General features: G+C 54.4%; 1 protein-coding gene across 1 annotated transcript in view; it reads right to left on the bottom strand.

The window, feature by feature from the left end:
• LOC103603886 (SH3 and multiple ankyrin repeat domains protein 3-like) overlaps window positions 1-25,413 on the bottom strand; it is a gene marked incomplete at its 3' end in the record, with an annotated part of 112,197 nt that overhangs the window by 14,097 nt on the left and 72,687 nt on the right. The window contains exons 3-7 of the mRNA XM_008588460.1: window positions 22,423-22,626; window positions 18,587-18,658; window positions 16,224-16,332; window positions 5,815-5,966; window positions 4,694-4,869 (exon numbers count right to left, since the gene is read on the bottom strand). Coding sequence (XP_008586682.1) covers window positions 4,694-4,869; window positions 5,815-5,966; window positions 16,224-16,332; window positions 18,587-18,658; window positions 22,423-22,626 — 713 coding nt within the window. The remainder of the gene's footprint in view (window positions 1-4,693; window positions 4,870-5,814; window positions 5,967-16,223; window positions 16,333-18,586; window positions 18,659-22,422; window positions 22,627-25,413) is intronic.

Below are 25,413 nucleotides of genomic sequence, written 5' to 3'. Positions count from 1 at the left end.
GCCTGTTTCTTCCTTCAAGCATGTTACTGCCACCTGCTGGACACTTGTGATAAAGCTGCACACCTAACATTACGGCAAGGGGGACAGCGCCCCCTGGGGTTGTGCAACACCATCAAAAGGACGCCTTGCTTATTTCTCCAAAGGGAACCTTGCTGGACAAGGTGGGGGCACAGAATAAGGACCTGACCTCCAGGTCGACACAGAGCAGACCCCCAAATGCAGGGTGCCGCTCATTCCTGCAGCTCCACCCACTGGGGATGCAGAACCTCGGCTGCTGTCACTGTGGGGTAGGGACTGAGCCCTAGATCTGGGGCAACAACACAGGTAGGGGTTCCCACACTCTGGACCTCCAACCCAGCAGCCAGGGACCCCAGACTCTGGGAGCTTTAACACCCTCATCTATAAAGATGCAAATAACACTGCATCCTGCATCCACAGTGTGGCCTGACCTCGGTTCTGTGTTCCGCACACTGATGGTCGTGTTAATGTGAGTAGATGTGGTAAGTGTTCTCTGAACATAACATATTGTTTCTTAATGACAACATCAGACATGGCCAGATGATGATGGGCCGGGGTGGGGCCAGGGCAGGCGGCAGCATTTATGGAGCACTTATACTATATGCCAGGCATGGCAGAAAGTGCTGCATGTGAATTCTTTCATTAACTGTTCCAGGAGCTCTATGAAGTATTACTCAACCAATTTTACAGATTAGCAAACAAGCCCAGATGTAAGGCACTTGCTCAGGTGGCCCAGGAAGTGATGAGGGGTCTTCAACCCCGGGCTGCATAACACGCAGGCCAGAATACACTCTACAGACAGCATGAGGACATGTCCTTTATTCCAAAGACAGAGTCAGACTCTCAGAGAAGGAGGGAAGGAGTGAGACGCTGCACGTGGGCCAGTCTCAAGGGTATGTGGAGACACTGCCCACTCTTTCACCAAGCACCTCTCCTCTCATGGGGCAGGCTGTGCAGCTCCAGACCCGAACACCAGGTCACAGCCCGTGTGCAGTGAAATTGCACAGTGATGTGAAAATAGCTTGCAATTAAAAATACAAAATGAATCCACCCAAAGCTGACCCAAGATGTTCTTGGGTTGTGTTTCTTAACTTGCTTCTTTATGTGTTGTATTTCCCAAGATTTCCACAATGAGCAGGGTTTTTTTTTTTTTTGAATGAGAAAAAAAAAGCTAATCTGAATAATAACTTTTAAGATAGCTTGTAGACAGTGTGAGTTCAGCCAGTATCAGCCTGCAGGCAGCAGGCATCTCCCCACAGCATCGCCCGGAGGGGTTGGATCTGAAATGTCTTCCTGTGCAATAAACACCTGCCCTCAGACAAGGCCAGCAAAGTGCAGTGCGGAGAGCCCCAGAGAGCAGGCCAGGCTCTTCCACACCTGCGAGCAGGCCTGTGGCCGCTCAGAATCTCTGGCAAGATGAGCAACCAGGCCACCGGTAAGGAGCTGTCCACACTCCTGGGTGCTAGAAGGGAAAGCGGCATTGCCCACAGAGGGATACACTTTAAAAGCAGAACACATAAACCCCGAACTCTGAGGGCTTCTTTAGAGAGGGCAGAGCCAGAAACAGCCCAGCTGGGCTAAAGCAAAACCCACCTGCCCTGTACTTTCTTCTGCCACATATGCACCGTTGTATTAAGAGTGGCTTCTGTTCAAAAGCTCTACGGGCGAGCTGAAGACCCAGGCGTCTGGGTGTGAGACAGGCTGGGAGTGAACCCAGCTCAGCCCGTTGCTCCCTCTGTGGCCTTGGGCAAGTTACTCACCCTCTCTGGGCCTGGTAACTCCTCTGATAAACAGAGACAATTAGTAATCTGCTAGGGTTGCTCTGGGGACGTACAAAGACAGTGTAAAGCGGACAAGGACAGTGCTTGGCTGGGTACACAAGAGCAATGACAAGGAAGGTCATTTAGGAAGGGATGGCGCTGTCCACTTCCCTGCCGGGCCTGTGCTGAGCACCCTGCAAACATCATGCAGTGAGCGGTCACAGCAGCCCTGCAGATGAGGGGCACAGTTCAGGGATGCACAGCCCCTTCATGTGGACACGCGATCCATCAGCAGGGAGACAGCGGGCTTTCCGACTTGTCAGAAGAGGAAACCAGCTGCTGCTGGACGACACCGAACACGTCCAGATGGGATTCCAAATGCTGCTCCCTAACCAAGCGGCAGCAGGATGCAAGGCCCAGGGGTGGGGCCTCCATGGTCCAAATGCAGCACCGTGGGCTGGGGCCATGGGACCAAGGTGTTGGGTGGTGTTGGGGCAGTGATGCTCTGAATCCAAGCCTGGGGCCTCAGGGGTGGAACCCGGCACCTGTGGGGACTAGGATCACTAGAGCTTCGAGGTCTGGGCACTGCCCTCTTCCAAACAGGTCACTTCGGAAGCCTGGAATGGCCCCACAAGGCTGCTCACATCAACATGGTGAGGACTCTCCTTTGGGGACCATCTCTTCGACATCCTCAATAAGAGCCAAGGTTCATACCAGGAGCCAAGGATTAGCTTTTAAAACACCGTGACGGAACTGGCGGCCAAGTGCAGCAGCAGCAGAGGCGAGCAGAAGGCAGGGGCCCCTTCACCCCATCCCTGCCCCAGGCACCAACGCCTACCAGGTCACTGCATGAGCCCAGAAACCACCACTACACAGACATGGAACACTGTCATGCCTGCACCCCACGCATGTGCACACGCACATGGACATGTGTGAGTACACGTGTGCGTGCGTGTGTGTGTGTGTGTGTGTGTGTGTGTGTGCGCCCATGCACGCTTGCACATTATATTTTTACATCTATGTGTTTCACGTCTGGCTTCCCCCATGGGAATGTAGGGCATATTCAGGGAGCTTCAGTTCGCTGCTGCCTCCTGGGTGCCCAGGACCGAGTCAAACGCTGTGGAAAGGCCCAGAAGGGACAGGCCCGAGCACACAGCTGAGGAACAGCAGGACCACCCAGGACCCTGCTACAGCCAGAGGAGGTAGGGGGAGCCTGGGAGGAGGGAGGGGGAGCAGGGGCAGAGAAGCAGGGGTGCAGGAGAGCTCTGCGATGGGAGCCAGGTGCAGAATGAAAGCGAGGGAGGGCCAGGAGAGCACAGCAGGGGACCAGCTCCCCTGCCGGACGAGCTCCCAGCGCTCTGCAAGAGTCACCTGCTCCTGTGCTCAGGGCGGGCGTGCGCCGGGGCTCCCAGAGAAACAGCACCAGTACAGGGGGATGTGTGTGTACATACGTATGCATACATTTAGAGAGAAAGAGAGAATTTTAGAGAAGTTTAGATTTAAATTTAAAATGAAGATATACTTTAAAGAATTATGGGGGTGCAAGTCTGGAATCTGCAGGCCCAGCGAGGAGCCAATGCTGCAGCTCGAGTCCCAAGGCCGCTGGGGGCAGACCCGCCTCCTCTCGGGGGCCTCGGTCTTGGCTCTCCAGGCCTTCAACTGACTGCACAAGGCCCGCCCCACCGTGCGGCATCATCCGCTCTGCTCACAGTCTGCTAATTTACTGCTAATCCCATCTTCACAATCTCTCACACAGCAACACCTAGAATGACGTTTGATCAAATATCTGGGTACCGTAGTCTGGCCAACCTGACACATAAAACTAACCATCTCAGGGAAGCGTTTTCCCTGGTTCATGAGGAAAAGCACAGGAGTGGCACCGGCCTCACACCGGGCAGGAGGAGGAACGCTTCCCAAGGTGGGCATCGCTGCGCTCGCTGCACAGATGAATCAGAACTGACCCGGTGTGAGAAAGGCCGAGGGAGGCCAGGGCCTGCTGGCACCCCACTGCCCACAGCCCTGCGTCTGCACCTCTCAGCTCTGACCACGTGGCGGGGTGCATTATCGAGCAGGTGTATAAGATGACAATGGCAGAGGGAACGCGCAGGTAGCCTGAGAAGTGAGGACAGTCACTATGCAAAGCCCAGCGGGATGGTTTAGAGAACCCTCTCCCCTCCAGCTGTCCTTCCTGTCCCGGCCCCTCCCCGTCACCTCCTGGGTGGACATTCTGTCCTCCCTGACCCCCAGGCCTGCACCACCGGCTCCCTGACTGGCCAGCTCTGGCAGGGCTCAGCCAATAGGAGGGTGGGAGAGTAAAGATGTGGAGTATTTTCCCCTCCCTGCCTTTCAGCCCCGGAGGGTGGGTGGGGGTGGGTAATGGCTCCCCACTGCTGCTTGCCCATTGGGCCGCAACCTTTAACCCTGCCCACTCCTGTACCTGTCTACTAAAGACTTTGAACTGAAGACACCAGATGGATTCTGTTTCTTGCCAAGATGCAGGTGACACACCTCCTGGTGAGGTGGGATCTGAAAAACATGCACCGTGGCCATGGAAATCAGGCCTCAGCCTGGGCCACCTGTGCTCAGCAGGCACCTGGCACCATGCTCAGGCAGGGTACCCAGGATGGTAGGGCCCGGAGAAAAGGGGGCGCTCACCCCCACTCCAGTGGACCGCGCTGTGCAGAAATGCAACAGCCTTGCCTGATCTGCCAATTTCTCCAGCAAAGTCAGAAAAATATATTTCTAGCTAAGCACGTCATTGTTAAAGGCTGACGATTCATTCACACTTTTTTTGAACTCTGGTAGACCAAGTAAAATCCTGGCAGGCAGGCCCTGACCTGTGGCTGCCCTGCCCTGTCTGGGAGGTCAGAGGACGAGGGAGGGCAGTTTACGGGAGCGACGGGGGTGAGCCGCACCCTCGCACCTGGTGGATCTCGTGCCAGCCATTCTCGTCTTTGCAGCACACGGTGGCGTGTTCGTGCAGCAGTAGCTCGCAGCAGTAGGGGTCGCCCCCGACAATGGCGGTGTGATACAGGGGCGTGAGGCCGTAGCTGTCTTTGTAATCGGGGGATGCTCCAAGCTCCAGGAGGGTCTGGGGGAAAAAAAGATCAAAAGTTGTGGTCATCAGTCTCACGATCCCTTTTGCACAGAGTGAAACAATGAGAAAGAAGCACAAAGACCACTGTCCCAAAGCAAAGGCCAGGGCTGACTGAAACCCTGGGCTCCCGGTGCTTTCCGGGGCCCCCAGAATGAAGAAGTGTCCAGCCCTGAAACAGCACCCGGTGCCCGGGCATGCAGGGCAGGCGTGCCCGGGGTAGCAGAGGACGCGTTCTGCAGACGTGGGCCTGCGACACCCACACGGGCCCTGCACCCCGAACCAGCGGGGGAACGGTGACCGCAACCCAGTGAAGGCGACACATGCAGGAAAGAGGAAGGTCCTTCCTCTTCGCCCAAGCGCACAGTGGGATGGGCACCCCGAGGGTGGCGGGCACTTCTGACTTCCTAGCAAGCCGTGACAAGGTGCGGCAGAAGTGAGGCTGACGAGTCCGAGGCTTGAGGCAGAAGCTACCACCTCGCGGGTCACCCCTCCTCTCTGGGGTGCAGATGGGGAACGGCCCAGGCGCCCGCCGTCCCCACACACAGCGAGGGCAGGTGACTCAGCCCGCAGACGGCGGGAGGCGGCGGCGGCAGTGGGAACCCACACCCCACGCTGGCTGGTCACGCTGGCTGGTCACGCCGCGGGTGGGGTCTGCAGCCTCCTGCCGTGGATCGAATTGGGTTTCAGCCCAACGGATTGAATCTACAAGCCCCTACGACTGAACTAGGAGGGGAAAGAGGACTTTTTGTGAACAGTAAATTCTAAAAGTAACGATACCAAGGAGACAGAGTGGGAACACGTGGCTCCACTGGCCACCTCCTGTCGGACCCAATTCACAGTCCCCTCGGAAGTGGGCACAGTGGGGACGGGACGGGAGTAGGCGCAGGGGACCAGACAGGGGAGGGGCTGCCACCCACCTGAGACGGGCTCCAGACTTACCTTCAGGGCAACCTGGTTCCTGGCTCGGGCGGCTTTGTGCAGGGCAGTCATCCCATCCTTAGCACGGAAATCCAGGTGAGCCCCGCCATTTCTGAGAGCTTTGATGACCTCCATGGAGTCGTCCAGCTGAGCGGCTGAGGTCAGGGGGGTCTCTGAGGGACCCAAACACATGCACTTTAGAACGAGCACTTGGGGAAAGTCACCAGGTCACATTGCTCACTCATGTTCAAATGCCTAAAACTGAGCTTAGAGAACTGACCCACCCCAGGGTATTCACAGCCCCCATCCGCCTGTGGACCCCAACAGTCCACACGGTCAGGGTGGCTCAGGCAAGCCCAGGGAGCATGGCAGGGATGTGTGGCAGAGGCAGGGTTTCAACACGATTGCTCTGTGGCTGTGAGTCCCAGAGGCTGCCCCTGCTCCTCGCTCTGAGCACACAGACCCCTGCAGAACCATCTGGATGCTTCCCATATAGGAGGAGTGACGGATTGTGGCCATAATTAGAGGCTTGAAAGGCAGATGCCCTCCTTTCTTCATTCAATTTCGTGACATTTGCGGACACCCTGGTAGAGACCAGGAACTGGGCTGCAGGGACACACATGTAGGGAAGACAGGCAGCCCATGCCCGCTGGAGACCTAGATCTGGGTGAGCAGAGACCCTCATCCATCAACGTGACACAGGATGACATACAAGGTGGGGCAAAGCCCAGGGGACGGAGGGATGAAGGCCCCCGCCCCACACAGACGGTCCTGGACCAGTCTGTCACTGGCTGTCGCTGAGGATGTCCATGTTTGTCACCACGCATCTCTCTGCTCATTCATTATCTTCCTCAGATGCCCCCATGGCCACTGTTAAGCACGGTGGTTAGTGTGAGAGGCTGTCACACTTCCAAGATTACTATGACAGCCCGCAAGTTCTCAGGGCCCAGGAAGAGAAGTGGTTACAGTCACTCTGTCTTCAGGCACATTTTGAGAATAGAAGACCTGGGACGCCTTCCATGGGGCTGAATCCTCTTCTGACCATACACAGGTCCCATCGGCCTCCGTCCCCAGAAAGGTCAAATCCATCGTGAATTCAGACTGAATCCTCCCACGGATTTTTAATTCCTACACTTATTTATCCACAAATGGGCATCGTTCTGAGTGCTTTTTAAATTCACCGTAGGAACCACTTGGCAACGCGATTTTTCGTGGTGGGAGGCGCAGCCTGACCCACTCGTGGTAACCAGTGGGGAGAGCGTGGACGTGCCGCCGACGCTGCCACCTCTCCTGATCGAAACAGCATGCCTCCCGCTTTCCCTAGTTATGAACACGGCCTCCGCGAATGCCGCTGCCCCTGACTCCATTGCATGCCCGTGAGAGGGACCTTCTGATGCAGAAGCTTGGAAGAATAATGGAAATTTTCTGGGACAGCTAAGCGACTTTGGTGATGGAGGGAGATGCTTCTTGCACAGCAAACAGCAAAAAGGAAAGGGAGGCGAGCCCGGAGCTCTCCATGGGTGCAGACTGGGAGGTGCCTGGAGGGTAACAACTGGAGGGCAGCCCCGCCCGGCCCCAGGCACAAGTGTGGAAGGCAGCTGAGGATTCTCTTCCTGGGGCGAAAGGACCACCATGGGGAGGGGAGGGACAGATCCTGGAAGGGCGTAAAACAACTGGGTCACCAGGAGGTGCCAGTATCTACATGTAAAGTTCAAATCTTACAGCAAACTAACGAGCATGCTGATGCTCCTCAGGGGCAAGGCTAACCTTCAAAACTCCCAGGATTTTCCTTTCTTCTTTAGCTGTCCACACAGGCCCAATGCAAACATTAGGTGGGCCAAAGTAGATGTTTTTTTAAAAAAAGATTACACTGTGCTACTTTCATGACTGATGACCCAGACTTGTATCGCTTTATAAATGAGAGTACTGTCTCAGAGAGAGCTGGTGGCAGACCTGAGGCTTCCATCGTGACTTCTGACTCTGAACACCAGCCCCTGCAGCCGAGTCACGCCTGGTGGGTGTACTGGACACATGGTGATGGCGAAGGAACATGCAGGCAGAGAAAGCTGTGCCACCCAGCAAGTGGCTGTGCACCTTACACACGGGATGGGGACCTGCAGCCCTTGGGTGACATCCAGGGCCATCCAAGGACAGGTGGCAGCTTTTGAGTTTCCAGAAGTGCTCCTCAAATGATGACCCAGACCTGCCACATTCAGCTCTTGACAGCACCCACCCCGGTGAGGGCGGGAGGCCCTCCCCAGCCCCTGCAGCCTCCAGCTCAGACTGTAACCTGTGACACATGGGGCTGTACTGTCTGTGCAGTCAACCATCACGTCACCACCCTCTAATGAGCTTGGGATCTGCACTGTCATCTGCTATTCCTCAGTTTTGCATTTTGAAATGTTTTCAGTTTTAAAATACTGAAGCCTCAACCTGTATAACCTCAGAAGTGGCCACGGTCTCCCTTGACTTGAACGATTTGTGGGAGCAGAAACATCTACAACATTGCGAGATGACCCTACAGACAGACACACCCTCCAGCCTAGAAACTGCCCAGGAGCCTTACAGTTCTAGGGAGTGGCCAGGATATGCCTCAACAGGCACCGACAGGAAGGGGTGGCAAGTGGGGCCCGTGGGGCCTGCAGCAGGAGGGCATCAGACCCTGGGTGCACGCACACCCGTGTGCGTGGGTGTTCCTGGGTGCACCACGTGCCCTGGATTGACAGCCGTAGGAACCGCACGGTCGGGTGAGTGGTTCCTCCCACGAGAGGCAGCGTTGATGGCCATAAAAACTGCTCCTCCCGGGCCGGCCCGGTGGCGCACTCGGTAGAGTGCGGCGCTTGGGAGCGCGGCGGCGCTCCCACCAAGGGTTCGGATCCCATATAGAGACCGGTCCACTCACTGGTTGAGCACGGTGCGGGTGCGACACAGAGGGTTGCGATCCCGTTGCCGGTCGCGGTACGGGTGCGACACCGAGGGTTGCAATCCCGTTACCGGTCACGAAAAAAGACAAAAAGGAAAAAAAAAACAACTGCTCTTCCCTGTAAGGCTGGTGACCTTGAGCAGGTTCCTTAAAAACCATCAATTCAGGAGGCCCAGGTAGAAACCAGCATGTGGGAGAAGACTTTAACTGTGCTACGGCTGCAGGAAACAACCTCACTGAAGGGGACGGGGGACAAAGGGCTGACCTGAGGAACTCTGGAAATGAGTGGAGTCTGTAAACTAAATGAAGTCATACTGGATCGTAGCTCAAGTCTAAAGTGACTATCCACGACTCCACCTGAAGTGAACAGGTGACTGAGCAGACAAACGCAGGGGGAGGGACAGATCGCCCATGAGGACGATTCCAGTCACTTCTGCAGCGGCTCTACCCCTGAGGAGGCCGAGTATAAGCGCTGACCACCCACGGTGACTTCCAGACACAGTGAAAGAAAGTGACTTCACAGTGGAGACACCTGAGAGACACGGCAGGTGACAAGGTCAACATCAGCAGCAGGTGATCGAGTCGGGCTGATGGCGTGGACCCCGGACAGGACATAATGAGAAGGCTCCTTCACCTCAGTGGTCTTCCTCCCCAAACCCACGACCCGGTCTAAGGAAGACAGCAGACAAATCCCAGTAGAGGGACATTCTACAAACTGCCTGACTGTCCAGGTCATCATAATAAGGAGCGTCTGCGAAAATGATGAAGCCAAGAGGAGCTTAAGGACACAGGACGGCTCAGTGTCCTGTGGGATCCTCTATGAAATCCGGAACACACACAGGAAAACACCAGGGAAAAACCGAGGACATCTGAATACAGTACAGGCTTTCAGTTCATGATAACGTGTCAATATTGGTTTGCTAGTTGTGACAAACGCACCACACTAATGTAAGACATTAACGATGTGGGAAACTGGGTGTGGGGACACAGAAACTCTGTGCTATCTTTGCAATTATTTTGTAAACCTAAAACCGCTACAAAACAAAACATTTATTTAACAAAACACCTCAAAAGCTCTGGTTGAGGGTAACGGTTTTAATGTAAAAATGCAGCTGCTCACAGACTGGCAGAAAATATTTGCAGAACACATATAAAGTACTTGTATCCAAAATATACAGAGAACTCTTACAATTCAACAGTTTGTTTTAAAAAGCCAATTAAAAAGTGGGCAAAACAGCTTCATAGACACCTCACCAAATAACCACACGAAAAGATGCTCGGCGTCGCGTCCCTGGGAATCACAGGTTGAAGCAACAGCGAGGTACGTCTGCACAATGGTCAGGATGACCCGATCCAGGATCCTGGCAACACCAAATGCAGGGGAGGCTGTGCAGCCGCGGGACCCTTGTCACAGTGGTGGCAATGCAGAAGGGTGCAGACAGTTTCTAGCCAACTAAATGCCCCCCGACCATGGCATCCAACAACTGAGCTCCAAGGTGTTTCCCCAAACGAGCTGAAAACGTGCGTCCACACAGAAACCTGCACGGTGACGTCTACGGCAGCTTTGTCTATAACTGCCGAAAACTGCAAACACCTGAGACGTGCTTCGGCAGGTGAAGGAATAAACAAGCAGCGGAATCTCCAGCCACTGGAATATTATTCAGCACTAAAAAGAAACAAGCTATCAAGCCATGAAAAGACACGGAGGAACCTTAAGTGCGTATTACTAAGTGACAGAAGCCAGTCTGAGAAGGCCACATTCTATATGATTCCAACTACATGACATTCTAGAAAAGGCATAACTGCGGAGAGGAAGAAGGAACGGGTGAGGGCAGGATGCCTCGGGCAGTGGCACTAGACATCAGGACACGGGGCAGTACCATGAGTGAAAACCCACAGAAGGCACAGCTCCGAGAGCGAACCCAGCAGAAACCGGGCACTTAGTTATCGCCACAAACGCACCGCGCCAGTGCAAGGGGCAGAGAACAGGGAAATGCGGGCAGGGGGCGCGGGGCTCTGCACTTTCTGCTTGATTCTTCTCTAACCCTAAACTGGCCTGTACCCGACCCCAGGGCATGCTCGCCTGCTGCTCCTAGCCTCACGGGACTCCCACCCCGTCTGTCCTTTCTGTGCCATGACTTGATGTATTCTATCTTCTTCTGTCACGTGCACCCTTATGAGCCAGCCCTACCCCTTCTGGAACGTGGTGGGGCATAAATAAGAAAAATCCTGAAATAATTAGACACAGTATTGAGCTCTCACTTAGAAACAGGTCTCTTTGTATTAGGAACTGTTCTGCCAAAGGCACCCGAATACATTCATCGGTGGCAAAGGGAGTTATTTTCTCTGCAGTGCCCGCGCTGCTTCACTCTCACTGGGTATTCAGTGTGCCCCGAACCCTCTCAGCCTGATGTCCACAGAGTCCAAACCATGTTCAAATTGTCCCACATTCCTGAGCACTATTATTTCTGGGGAATTTATGCAGCGACTCATTTGGGGGCTCAGGAGAGACAGGAGACAGGGACCACCAGGCATCGCAGCAGCCACTTCTGCACCTCAAGCCGATGCTCCATTCACAAGGATGCAGAATGTCTGCGGAACCTAATTGGGGCGCAAGGGAGCTGGGAAGGGGCTCCCCAGGAGCCCAGCTACAGCAACATGCGGCTGAAACCAGGCGCATCCCAGCACGGGTGACGAACAACTCAACTATGCGGAGGTATTAACCAAGCAGGTAATGAGCGCATCCACGTCCCGGGAACGGACTCGGTAATTGGATCTTATAAATGCAGCCCGCACACACCACAGGTGCTCGGCCGAGTTAGGCTCAATAAAGGAATATTCTATTTTAAACTTCTCATCAAGATGTTTAAGGAGCTGAAAGGTGCTTCAAGCTTCACTAGCAAGCTCTCCTTCGTTGTGCCCGGGGCTTCTCTTAAGTTTGGAAATCACAGGGCGAAATAAAGGCACTAGATGTGATTGAACTTAGTTTGTCAGTTTTGCTTACTTTTCAGGGCTTGGAAACAGCACTGGTCTCATCCCAGAGGTTCCTGTCGCAGGAAACCAGCCCTGAGCCCCTGGTGGGATCGCCTTACTTTTCATATGACTTCATCATTGTTACTTAATAAAATTTACATTTAGTACCAGTGCCAGACAGTTGCTTGTAATGACACGGGCTGTTTTAAATAAGTCCTTCCACTGGGACTTAATTATCCCTTTCAGTCACTCCATCCAGAGGGCTGCCTGCACCCCCCCCTACCCCTGCCCACATGCAGCCCCGACACGGGGACGAAGGTCTGGGTCTGAGCATCGTGGCCTTTCCTGAGCTTAGGAAGGAAGCTGCTTTCAAATCTATGCACAGGTAATGAAATCTGGTTTTCAGCCAAATTCTACCGCTTGCTAGGTGGCTTTGAAAAAGTCACCAACCTAGTGTGGAGCCGCTAAAATAGTGGACGGGAACAGACTAAGGCTGTCGCAGCCGCTGAGGAGCACGGTGCAGTGTCTGCAATACAAGGAGAGGTGGGCGGCTCCGCGCTCCCACCTGGGGCTGCCAGGATGTGAGTCGGGCTTGCTGGACCCCAGTCAGGCACAGCACGGGGGAAGAGAGACCCTTTCACCCCGGGGAGGAAGAAGGGGCCCCCAGGACCCCCGAGGGCAGGCGAGCCCAGACCCTGCCTCCTTCCTCGCCGGTGACTCGGCAGCTGTCTTAGCTCAGGCTGCGGTAACAAAGCACCAGAGGCTGCGTGACTTGTAAACAACAAGCATTTATTTCTCACAGTGCTGGGGCTGGAAGTCCAAGATCAAGGCACCAGCAGATTCGGTGTCTGGTGAGGGCCACCCCCTGGTTCACAGATGGCCGTCTTCTCGAGGGAGCTCGCTGGGGTCTCTTTATCATGCACTAATCCCATTCATAAGGCTCCACCCTCATGACCTAATCCTCTCCCAAAGGCCCACCTCCTAATACCACCACCTTGGGGATTAGGATTTNATGACCTAATCCTCTCCCAAAGGCCCACCTCCTAATACCACCACCTTGGGGATTAGGATTTTAACATATAAATGAGGGTTGGGGGGACACAAACATCCGGTCCACAGCAGCCACCTCCTGCAGCTCCCAGAGCTTCAGCCTGCTGCACACAGAGGACCTGCTGCACAGGACGCAACAGGATTAAGGGATACAAGGTTTGCCGAGCCCCTGGCTCACTGATGGAGCACTGCAGGCTTTCACTCAACTGCAGCTCTAATTATTAAGTGACCTTATTACTGGTAGGAGGGACGTAGTGCCATTTTCCCTCGGACCAACCAAGGGGATTCCTGGAGTGTGGACCTTCAGTGCTAAAACCATGGCAGTCTCTGGAAAACCGGGACACAGTGGTCACCCTACAGATTTCCTGGAGGCAGCCCACCCAGCTGACCCCCTGCTTTTTACCCTCTGGATCCAAAACAAGGGGAGAACCACATCTGCTGGGCTTCTGTTGCAGAGCAGGCTCTGTGGTCAGTGCTGGCGACGACAGGCACACCCTGCCCCTCTAAGGCGCCCATGTCCTCACCCTGCAGATGTGATCGTCCGATGTAGGAGACGAGGAGGTGGCAGTTCAGAGAGGTTCATGAACCCAGTTAATTCACACGGCCACCTGCAGACTACTGTGTGAAAAGCCAATCTGAACAGGATACACACCGTATGATTCTGATTATATGACATTCTGGAAAAGGCAAAAAAAACTGTGGAGACAGTCACATGATCAGTGGTTGCCAGGGGTCGGGGGAGGTTGGGATGAAGTGGCAGAGCACAGGGGACTTTAGGGCAGTGGAACTGCTCTGTGTGAGACTACAGTGGCGGATACGTGTCATTTTACACGTGCTAAAACCCAGAGAACATTCAACACCAAGAGTGAGCCCTACGATAAACTGTGGATTTAGTTACTAACAATGTGTCAGTATTGACTAGTCAGTGACAACAACTGTGCCACACCCAGGTGACACGTTAACAGTAGGGGACTGGGGAGGGGGGATCAACATGGGAACTCTGTACTTTCTACTCAATTTTCTGTAAACCACAAACGGTCCTTAAAAAAAACCCCAAAGTCTTCAAAACAGGGGGAGAGGGGAGGTCCTCCTCGAGAGAAATATTAACCAGAAGAAAAACCGATTTAGAAAATTCCCACTTGGCAACCACCAAGTGAGACCTGATTGAGTTATTCTGCTTGAAATTTTCAAATTGAAAATAAATAATCTCCGTTATAACCCAAAAAACCCCAAACAACCCCAGATAACTAAGTTTGACTCATTCCATGATGTTTGTTCATTACCGGGTGAGACAGGGAAGGGCTGTCAGAAAGGACGGGTCCGCCCTCCGAAGCTGCGCGTTCTGTCCACAAGCCCCCGATCTGACGGGTCCTGGCCCAGGCCCTGGTCCTGCTGGCCTTGGCCTTCGCTGGACACATGGAACTGTCATGCGAGTATTTACAGAGCGTAAACCACAACAGCGGTCTCTGTTTCTTCTCCGGGTTTGGTCTTTCTCATCAGGACACTAGCCCAGAGGCTGTGGTCATGGGAGACAGCCGCGGGGTCCCTTCTCCACGGCCAGCGCCCCCACGTCACTTGCACTCGGCTCTGGGAGAGCAGTTCCAGGTCCTGCTCTGTCTGGCCAGGCCTTAATGACCTCCGCTCCATAACTGCTCATGAGCGTGGAGGATTCTCAGCTTAATTACGACGGCAGCGGTTTGAACTCCAGGCAGGGCCGAGAGCAAAAAGCCACATGCCTCAGTTTCACAATAGTCCAGAGTCTATGTCGAGGGTTTTTACAGAAGCAAAGTCAGGGTCTGTTCTGGAATAACGGTCATGTCAAAACCTTTGAAATCCAGAGGACATCAACACTCTGGAGAAGGCAGCCGTGGGGAGCCTGGCTCACGGCGAGAGGGGCCACTTAGAGGCGCAGTGCCGGGAAGAAAGGGGCAGCCCAGAGTGGACCCCTCGCCTTTCCCTGTGCCCACCAGGGCAGGGCGAGAGGGGCAGGTCACACTCCCTGGGCCCAGTGCCCCACAGTCATCCAGAAACAGCCATGGGTATTCTCCCCAAGCTGGGAGGAGCCATGGCCAAAGGCTCAGCCCCAGGACAGAACCCAGGCCTGGCTGTCGGTCACCTATGAATGCTCCTGAGGGCTGAAGTTCAAGCTGAGGAACCCACGGGTCCACTCCCGTTTAGAGCTGAAGTGCTGAGGCCACAGCCCACTGCCCCGGACAGGAAGGGCTCCTGCCCCTCCAGAGTGGGGAGCCAGTGGGAGCACGACGCGGAGGAGAAGCCGCCCACGCCTGCACAGCGGAGAAGCAGGTCAGGACAGCTGGAAGGCCAGGGCCCTCCTGAGGTCGCGGGAGCCTTCCCGTCAGTCCCCTGCTTCCAGGGCTTCCCTTCCTCGTGCAGCATCAACACTGGGCCTGCTCTGTTGCCCCCTCCCCAGCGTGTACACCCTGTCTGTCCCCAAAGTGTGCACTCCCCATATCTCCCCTTCGTGCAGTGCTGTCTGCTGAGGTCCCAGCATCACAGCTGCCATCAGAAGCAACGCAGTCCCCTGCTCTTTTGCTGCTCCCTGGTAAACGTGAGACATGGAGGCCCACCCAGTGCTCAGACAGACAACCAGTGCTGGATCAGCACTGATGGGGGTCCCTCCCCACAAACGATGACAGTGATGTGCTTCAGTTGACAAATACATGTATTGTGTGCTCAACAATTTTGAGGAGTGACACCTGTATATGTTGAAGGCACTAACCACGCAGGAGCCAGGAGCAGGGCTAGTGTGTCCCCAGAGGAAAGGGAGAGAGGTTTCCACTCCCCTGAGTCCTAGAGGAAAGTTCCCTATCCCAGGATAACCTCCCTGGCTGGGCAGATGCCCCAAGTTGCTATGGAGACTTTCACCTGTGCCACATCAGTTCCCCACAATGACCCAACCTCTGCCTGCCACACTCAGCTGGTGTCTCACTGGCATCAGCTAACACTACACCACACAGGACAGCATCTGCTGCAAAACCATCCAGACCAAAACGTTGAGAAATCTCACATCGCAGGACCAAGCCTGTGCTCTTCTGTCCTCACACTCCAAAGGAGTCTGGCATCCAGCAGGGGGAGTAAGATATTTGCGTGTACAGAAGTGTCTAGAAGATGTCAGTACCAGAGATGGAAACGGACTCCCGGGGTGGTTAGACACATGCATCACCAGAGTGGAAGCCTGTAAGGTCTGTGCACCCAGGGCCAGCAGGTGACAGCTCCATACATGCGTGACACTCGTTCATTCACTTTTCAATGACAACACACCCAGCACCTGCTTTGAGCCAGGCCCCCGAGATGCTGGGGTACCACGGTGAGCAGAACGGGCTCAGCCTGGTGACTGAGCAGTGAGTCTGCATCTTTAAAAACCAAATAAAACCAAGTGAAATGTAAATGTTGCATTATCACGTGTAACCTGAATAACAGGGTGACTTTCCTACGTTTTAGTAAAGTTTTGTAAAGTCCCTACCTCCGGTCTCCGGGTCATGGAAATTGGGGTCCAGACCTCGATCCAGCATCTTGACGATTTTCTCTACTGAACGATGCTGAATGTGATCCATGCATTTTTTCAGATTGGTCTAGATGGAAAAATAAAGAGACAGAAAACAGCTTTACAAGAAATGCCTTCACATGCTACGGGTAAGTTCCTTCCTGGGGCAGACTCTGGCCTCTTCTACAGATGGACGAATGTTTTAAAACCCCTCACTGCTCACTGTCCCTGTGCTATGGATTTATGTTGTGTCCCCTCAAAATCCATACGTTGAATAATCCCCAATGTGCTAGTATTAAGAGGCGCAGCCTTCACGGGCTGATTAGGTCATGAGGGCGAAGCTCTCATGAATGGGATCAGTGCCCTTGAAAAAGGGGCCCTGGCGAGCTGCCTCGCCCCTCTCTGCATGCGAGGACACAGTGAGAAGGTGCCAGCTATGAACCATGCACTGAGACTTCACCAGACACTCAGTCTGCCTGCACCTTGACCTTGAACTTCCTGGTCCCAGAACCTTGAGAACCACATTCTGTCGTTTTACGACACCCCCAGTTTCCAGGCTCCCCCCAGACCTTCTGACTCGGTTCCTGGTGAGCGAGGCCCAGGGGCTGGTGCTTGTGTCCTCCACTCTCTAAGGAGGCAGCGTCGATGGAGAGGGAATAGGGCAGAGCCTGCTCATTCCGGTTAATCCACTTTTTGGTTAACTCCAGGGCCACATTAGGCAGAAACAGGGAAGCCTGGTCACCGCATGGCTCAGGGACAAGGGAGACACTCATTTCTTATGAGATCAGAACGACTGGTAAGTCAACCCTGATGGGGAGGAAGGTTCCCCAAGCTCTGCCAGCCTCATCCGCAGAAGGAGCGGCGACTTCCTGTCCGTCAAGCAGACGGCCTGGGCCATCTGATGCTGACTGCGGCACTTCAACATCCCTCCACCTGATGAGTCTGACTTTTGTCCCTGCCTAACCCTTCACCCCCCACACCACACCTCTCCCAAAACACACGGAAGAAAACAGTGGTTTTCAGCATGAGGCTCCCGGACCCTTCAACCTCCCGACACAGGCCGGTTTCCACCTGAACCTGAATGTTTTCTGTACTTTCTGGAACTAGAAGTGAAACAATGTCCCAAAACATAGGACATGCAATTGGTGTCACTTGAAACCTTCACTGCTATTTACTAATCAACAGTTTTCTAAATTCACAAACACATTTTTATCTACACATCAGACAGCAAATAACCAAAGAAAACAAAAAACAAAAAAGCCCCCATCGTGGGGGTCTAGGTGCCACGGCCTTGGCGAACTCCAGGGCTGAGGAATGTACAAGAAAAGCCTGGAGCAGCTCAAGCCAGGAAGTGGTCAGTGGGTCAAGGCCGAGGGGCACAAGCCAAGGTGCAGAGAGCTAGGGGAAGGGACTGGACCACTTGAGCACAAAAGTGAATAACGATGACAGATTGGAACCCACTGAGTACAGTAAAAATCCCGCGTCCATCTAAAACAAACAGGGAGACAAAACCAAACCAAGGGCAGCCAGCTGGCGAGCAAGCCCGTGAGCTCACGGCTGCAGGTGCGCCCACCCGGGGGCATCAGGGACATCTAAAGGGAGCTCTAGGAAGCCCCCAACTCTCTCCAGCCCGTGTTCTGCAGGGACCGCTATCGGACTCTCTGCAGGTACCCGCATGCGGGCAGGGGCGAGAGCCTCCTCGATGTCACGGACATCTATGAATCGATGAGGTGCTCCACCCACAGGCCCAGCGCCTCCGCCCTCCCACTCCACACATCCTCCTCGACCCACACAGCATCCCTGACAAAGAGCACGTGTCCACGGCGTGAACATTGTCTCTGCCCAGCTGTATGGGCTGCTGGGGCACAGGGGCCCACAATGCATTCAGCAGGGCACAGAGCCCTCCACCTAATGCAAACCCTTTCCTCCCCCACTGCCCACCTGCACGTATTACCTCCATGCAGTTTAGGTCAACAGCACTTTAATAATTCTGTACTGATGTGACCACAGTGGAAACCCATCACAGGGCTGCCCTCTGCCACACTGTGCGTCTGAATCCTGCCCTCTTCAGAGCCACTGCCTTCCAGCCTCTGGAGCGCCCATTGGGATCTGCTCCCACCCCAGCTTCACAGAGCGATCCCTGCTGCCTCCTGGACGGCGGGGGCATCTCAGCATCTCAGCAGCACGCACCGTGCGTTGTCCCATCCACCTGGACATCCCAGCCCCGCCACACACCACGCCAGGTACACAGCAGGAGCCCCCAGGAAGGGGAACCCTCTAAAGAGAGTAAGACAAGGTAAAAGAAAAGCCAAGAGTGTAAAGATCGCCCGTGCCCTGCATACCTTTGTGTGGAGCTTGGCCAACTGCTTCTCGTCGAGATTGGACTGTTTATACACCCGCTTCTTGTACCGAAACTGGCAGAGACACAGAAAGAGAAAAGAGAAAACAGACAAGTAAACGCCTCATGCGGCTGTGCAGGGGGAAGGTCAGCCCGTGCCTGGCTGTTTCACTGAAAACAAGGAACTCCACAGCAAACTCTTCAAGTTCTACATAAACCCTGGTAGAAGCACCGCAGGGTCCCCTGCACCCTGAGAACCACTTGTGCCAAGATTCTGCAGCAACCTGGCTACAAAGCCGTGAACAGAAACAAGGGCCACATGAAGGAAAGAAGGACTAGGACCTCCCGGTGGCCGTGCCCGACGGTCACATTCGTTCAGGTCTCCGCTGGCTAATCAGGTGAGCACACGAGAAGCTGTCTGCCAGGGTGCTGCTTCCAACACCAGGTTTCCGGTCTCCGTCCTCCGCCTTTATTAAGACACGCATCGGAAGCCCAGGCCTGTGACGCCCCCACCTCCATGCTCTCCTGCGACCTCCCACCCGGGACTCCCAGTGGCCACTCCTCCCCTGCCTGCCCTGAACCGGAAGTTACACCTGTGCACCGAGGAGCACGCTTCCTCAGCCGTACTGACTGTGCCCCAGAAGGAGCCACATCGTCACAGTCTGCTCTGCAGTCCTCCAATGCTTCACCTAATAATCCTCCCTCCCCCGGCACCCTGATCCTTCCGCGGTTACGTGTGTTGGAGGCACTGCAGGAGGTGTGGGGTGTGCAGAGGTGTAGGGGGGACAGTCCAATTCCACCCCCATTGCTCCCCTGTTCACTAAGCAACCTTGGGATGTACATTTTCCCCATCTTGGCCTCAGTTTCCTTCTCCATCACATGGGGATAATACCACAACCTCCCAGCATGGTCTGAGGGCTGAATGTGAGCTTCTGGGCACAGAACAGCATCAGACAAATGCCACTTTAGCCCCCCTCCCCTACCACCCCTGATATTGTCACAGTCCAAGGAATTTACACCGAAGCTCTAGTGAGCAAAAACACCCCTGGATGAAGCCCACACGCACGGCAGGGAGCAGTGGCCCACCCTGAAACCAAAGGTTCAGCCCCGGATAAAGTTTCCAAAGAGATGACCGCATCCTCCTTCCCCTGCACCCCACACAAAGGCGGCAATTCAACAACAGACAAAACTGTTCATTTGCACAGACCGAAACCTGTTTGTTTTTTTGTTTTTAAGTGCCAAAACAAACCAGGTGTGAAATCAGAAAGTTCCGCGCAGTGCAGGCTGCACGGGTCTTGGGTAAAGTGCGCTGGCTGCGAGCGGCACCCTCGCTCTGCCCGCACTGAACTGGTGGCAGGAGGTCCGGGCCCGTCTGGGAATTTCCATCCCTCTGATTCTAGATTCAACCAGGAGCACCACATTCTGCACGTCCCCTGTGCGGGCACCGCTACGAAACTCTCTGTCTGCATTTTCTTCCTCATCCAGGGCACCTCTGGCCCAGACTTCAGAAGCCACTGAGCATGACGCCCAGTGAAGTCACAGGTCCACGATCACACAGCTAAACTTGAAAAGTCCAAAGGAATTTCGACTCAGTGGGTCCTTTTTCCGGTTTTAAGATAGCACGCCAGGGCCAGCAACATCTCTTGGCAGGAGGGTGAATGCGGAAGGGGAGGACATTTATTCCAGAGCCATAGACATTTACGGCTCGTGGCTCAGAACCACAAATCCTTCCTTGCTATTTTCTCAACATTTCATTAGCAGCCAACCATGTTCTATTGAAATTATCTGAGGCAAAGAGCTCGGACGGATGCCTGCCCCTAATGCTCAATCGCCAGGCCCATCTTGACTCTTCGCAGCAGATCCCTGGCAGAACGGTGGCCCAGGGCAATAAACACATGTGAGCATTAGCAGAGACTTCACAACGAGCAGATCGACCGATGCAGCTGTGGTGCCAATTGGGGCACTCCCGGCCAGCCAGGCTTGGCTATGCGACTGCTCCCTGGAAGACCTCCTCTGAGCTCAGAGGGGCTGGGGACTTGCTCAGAGGTGCACAGCTGTGGCTACTGAGGCCAGATCAAGAGCAGGAGCCCAGACTTCTGGTCTTCTCGCCCAGTTTTAATGCCATTATAGAAATTATCAGCCCCTGAAATAAACTGTGTTTACTTACTGTTGCCGGTCCGTCACCTCCGCTGGAGTGTAAGCTCATGTGACCAGACCTTGACTGTCTGTGCGAGGTGCACGTGCCTGGAAAGTGCCTGGTACTTAGGCCCACAATGAGGGATTTTTTCCCCCAGGGGATTTCCACTTCACAGATAAGCAAACTGAGGTCAGAACAGCTGAGTGACTTTCCTAGAACCACACAACGACCAAGTGGCATCTCATCTTTCCCTCCACTGAAACTCTTCCCCCAACCCCACACATTCCATAGAAATCGAGATCCCAGTAATCTCGGCCTCAAACTTGCAATGAAACCTAGCGATGTGCATGTGAGCATCACTTTAGTTCTAGATTCATGTCCATGACACCTCAGACTGCAGCGTAATCTCTATTCACCAAGAATACCGCAGAACCAGCTCAGACTGCTCCAGTGCCTGCTGCAATCCCACACTCAGTCTCTCGTCACGTGACCAAACTGTCACATGAATGCGATCCCTTGGTAACAGCAGCATGCTGTGTGTAGCAGAAATGACTGCACTTCTGGCTCCCTGTGTAGCTGACTTCACGTACCATGTACACATTCTTGGAACACCATATGCAAACTTCGGGTGCAGCAAGCGGGGTCAGAAAGGTAGGGACGGGGTCATGCTTTACAAGAACATGCATAAGGCAGCCTCATCTCACGGATCAGCCACTCCACGAGGGAGGCCCAGGAGCACGCGGCTGGCCACAGCAGCTCAGAGAGCCCACTGGTCATGCTGGGCTGGGAAGCAGTAAGGACACTGTGGCCGCTGACCACCCTGCTGCCCCACGGGGGGAGACCCATTCACAGAGTATGATGTAATAAAAAGTATTTGGTCTTTGTCCCAATTCCTAGCACAGAGCTCTTAAAACCCTTGGAATCTCCCGAGCGACAAGCGTTATCTGTGGTGTGTTAATGAGCGGGCTCCTGACTGCTGGAGAGCTTCAGGCCGTGGCCACAAAGACCAAGCCATGATTAGTGGACTGGAACCTTCTGCCTCACTAACTCCAGGGAAGGGAGAGAGGCTGGAGATGGAAAGATGGAATTCAACCTCCAATGGCAATGATTTAATCAATCGTGCATACGTAACACAACTCATAAGAATCCCTGGAGAGCTTCTGAGCTGCAAACACATCCTCATGCCAGGAGGGTGGCGGACCCCCAAGTCCACTGGGACAGAAGCTTCTGCACTCGGGACCCGTCCAGACCTCACACCCTGTGCGCCCCTTCATCTACTGTTCACCTGGACCCTTCCCAGCAGAGCCATGAGAGTCAAGTGCGTTCCTGAGCTCTGTGAGCTGTTCTAGCAAAGCAGCGTCAAGCGGGAAAAAAATCAAACCTTCGGGAAGGCAGAAGGAAGCCCCACTCTGCATGCCCAGGCCTCATAAGTCCTGGTGACACGAGCCTGAATCAGGCTGCGGTACATTCATACCGAGATTTCTCCCCAACAAACTCGTTACATCCATGGTAAGGAAACGTGTAAAACTTACACGACATCCGCCAATTCATGGCAAAACTGGGTGCAACCTCAAGACTCCAAAGGAATTTTTTCGTTTGGGCCTCACTTCCCAACTGAAATCAAATCGGGGGCTTGGCTAAGGTCTCCCCTCCCCACGACCCCCAGGCCCCTGGGCGGTGGCCAGCAGCGCGGATTAGCATACCTCCAGGGAAGGGACGCCGCTGCCCTCGGGCTGCGGGTACTCGCGCAGCAGACGCTCCTCGTCCAGGAACTTCCCGTCGCGCCCGTTGCTTGCCGGCTGGAAGAGCCCGTAGTTCAGGACGTCTTTCAGGCTCTGGTTTAAGGTGCACAGAATCCGCTGCTTTGCCACCCACACGGTGGCATTCGGGTTAAATCGAATGCACTTCTGCAGGGAAGGACAAAGACGTCCGATTAGTGACGCAGAACACCCCAAGTCACCCACACGGGGGCATGGTCAGGTGGGAAAGCTGTTTCCATCCCTTCCTTACAGTTTTTCTGAGGGTTGGACCCCTCGGCTTCTCAGCCTGAAAAGTAAGCCTGCCTGTCGCGAGGACGGAGGCGTTTGGTGAATACAGAGGGGAAAAGTGGAGACTGAGAACTTGGTCTCTGTGGCTGTGACTCTCACCGTGGACTCAGATCTCCAGCACCAGTCACTAACCACCCATTGCCACGGGGCAGTTCTCTCACTTGTGAAAACACAGACTCGACCCCTCACCCCACCCAACGGAGTGGCTGATTCAGCAGGTCTGGGGTGGGGGGGCTGAGAACCTGTTTCCACAGGTGTCAAGGTGACGTGATGCTGCCGGTCTGGGGAGCACACGCGGAGAACCGCAGCTCCAGGGAGTCACAGCGCGGCCATCGCTGCAGCAATCGCTAGATCAACTGCTCTCCGGCGTTTCAGATACGGGGGGCTGCCTTGTTCTACCACCTCGGCACAAGGGTCTCCATGCTACCCACGTGGACTCTGAACAGAAAAGCTTTAAAAGCACAGATGTCACCCCTCGCAAAGGAGAAAGGATGGCAATTATGAAAAACGGATTGATGGAAAATTAAGTCAGTGGCCGCCAGAGCTAATTGTTGAAAAAGTTAAATGGCGTCGACAGGGCATGCAAACCAATCACCAACACTTCAAAAACAGAATAGCGCCCCGAGAATGAGAACAACAGCACCTCGGTCGTGTTTTGTGAGACTCACCAGTGAGCCAGGAAAAGCAAAAGCCAAACCACATCCACTTCTAACCACTACTCCTAATTTTTGTTCAATTAAAATTACGTTCTACTGTATAGCCATCACCTGGGGCTTAAAATCTGTTTTATGGCTGTAAAAGCGTTCAGAAAAAACTGAGGTTCCACTGAATCTGGGGCTGGAACAAATTTTCTCTCTGGGGATTCCGCGTGAGCGCACCCAGACAGCCCTGCTATCTTCCCAGGCCAGCCTGGGGTGACTTCCTCACTGCTGGGTGACACGATCCTGCACTGATCCTGCACTGGCTCAGCGGGCAGCCAGAAGCCCCCCGCCCAGGAAACCCGACCCCTGCACACGAACGCTCCCGAGTGTTCCTCCCCGCTGTCAGAGGCTGGGTTTGAGTGTGACTCTCCCTGCTCCTCACAAGGCTGGGTGAGGCCAGCTCATTCCAGTGATGAGACATCCAGACACAGGGTCCCCCTCCGCTCCTCCTTTGGTTGAGTGAGAACTCTCTGGAAACTCCAGGCACAGCCAAGGAGCCCCGTCAGACATGACCAGGTGGGGCCGCTGATAACTCACCCCCTCGTTTCAGGAATCATTGCTGGCTTCTGGTTCCAGCTACAGTGACACCCAACTCAAGTTCCCCTAGATATCAACATCCACCCACCTCGGCTCCTCCCACACCCGCAGAATAGGTCCTGCCAACAGGCGAGCGGTGGGAGAAACACAGGATCTGAATCGCCTCCCAAGGGACACGGTGCCAGTGCAGGTGACCACAAAGACCGGTGTCTGCTGTCATTTAGCAGGCAGGGCCAGGGACGCTGAGTCCACGCTGTATCCAGGCCAACCCTGCACAAGTAAGAACCATCCTGCTCCAAAAAATGCCAAGGGCACCTCACTGAGAAACTTTGGGAAGGAGGTGGCGTTCGGAGGTCAGAACGGCTTGGACGTGCAACCACCTGCGCAGGCCAGCCTGTGTTCCTGACAAACCTACCGATCCAGCTGTCCCTCTGTTTCCTCAGTGACAATCAGGGCCACGACTTACGTGCAGGGCTGCTGTAAGACTCAGACAGAATATAAATAATACATGCTGTTATGGGCTGGACTGTGTCCCCTAAGAAGATGCTGAGGTCCTAATCCCCTTCCCCTGTGAATGCGACTGATTTGAAGTAGGGTCTTTGCAGATGTAATCAAGATAAGATGAGGACACTCTGGAGTGGAGCGGGCCCTGATGCAGTGACTGTGTCCTTATATAAGGGGATAAGTTGGACACAGCAGCATGCACACAGAGAAGGCACGTGAGGATGAAGTCAGGGACTGGGGCAATGTGTCTACATAGTGAGGAATGCTGAAGGTGACCAGCGAGCCACCCGCAGCTGGGGAGAGGCCTGGAACAGATTCTCCCCGACAGTCCCCAGAGGAACCAACCGCACTGACATTCTGATCTTGGACCTCCGGCCTACAGGACAATAACGTCTGCTGTTTAAGCTGCCCGGGCTGTGGTCTGTTACGGCAGCCTCAGGGACTAACAAACATATAAGGCACCTGCCACTAACTGTGGTAGCAAAAAGCAGCAGCAGCACCACCCTCTCTCTGAGAGCAGAACTCAGCAGGCCGGGCACCCGCAGCCCCGGGAGCTCCCTTCCTTTCATGCGTGACGGGGGTCGCCACTATGCTCACAGCCGCCCAAGGAAAGCCACCACGTCAGGAGACACTGGGGTGAATCCGGCCTCATTTCCTGACTTACCGTCACTGGCTTGCAACTTTACTCACTAAACACTCTTGATCAGGAAAAGCCTAGTTCTCAAAAATATGGAAAATGGTAAACAGCACTTCTAAAAATGAGGAGCCTGGAAGAAGAGCTTGTCCACAGCGGCACTCCACCAGCCGACGCCAAGAAATCCCGTAACAAGTGCAGAAACAGCTGAGTTTCAGGGAAGCCTTAGGAAAAATCGCAAGTTTATCTTTAAGAAGGCACATGGATCAC

This window comes from Galeopterus variegatus, unplaced genomic scaffold (genome assembly GCF_000696425.1).
Source record: "Galeopterus variegatus unplaced genomic scaffold, G_variegatus-3.0.2 Scaffold4847, whole genome shotgun sequence".
NCBI classification, from domain to species: Eukaryota; Metazoa; Chordata; class Mammalia; order Dermoptera; family Cynocephalidae; genus Galeopterus; species Galeopterus variegatus.
The sequence above is the reverse complement of the archived record's forward strand: the minus strand, read 5'-3'. Positions and strand labels throughout refer to the sequence as shown.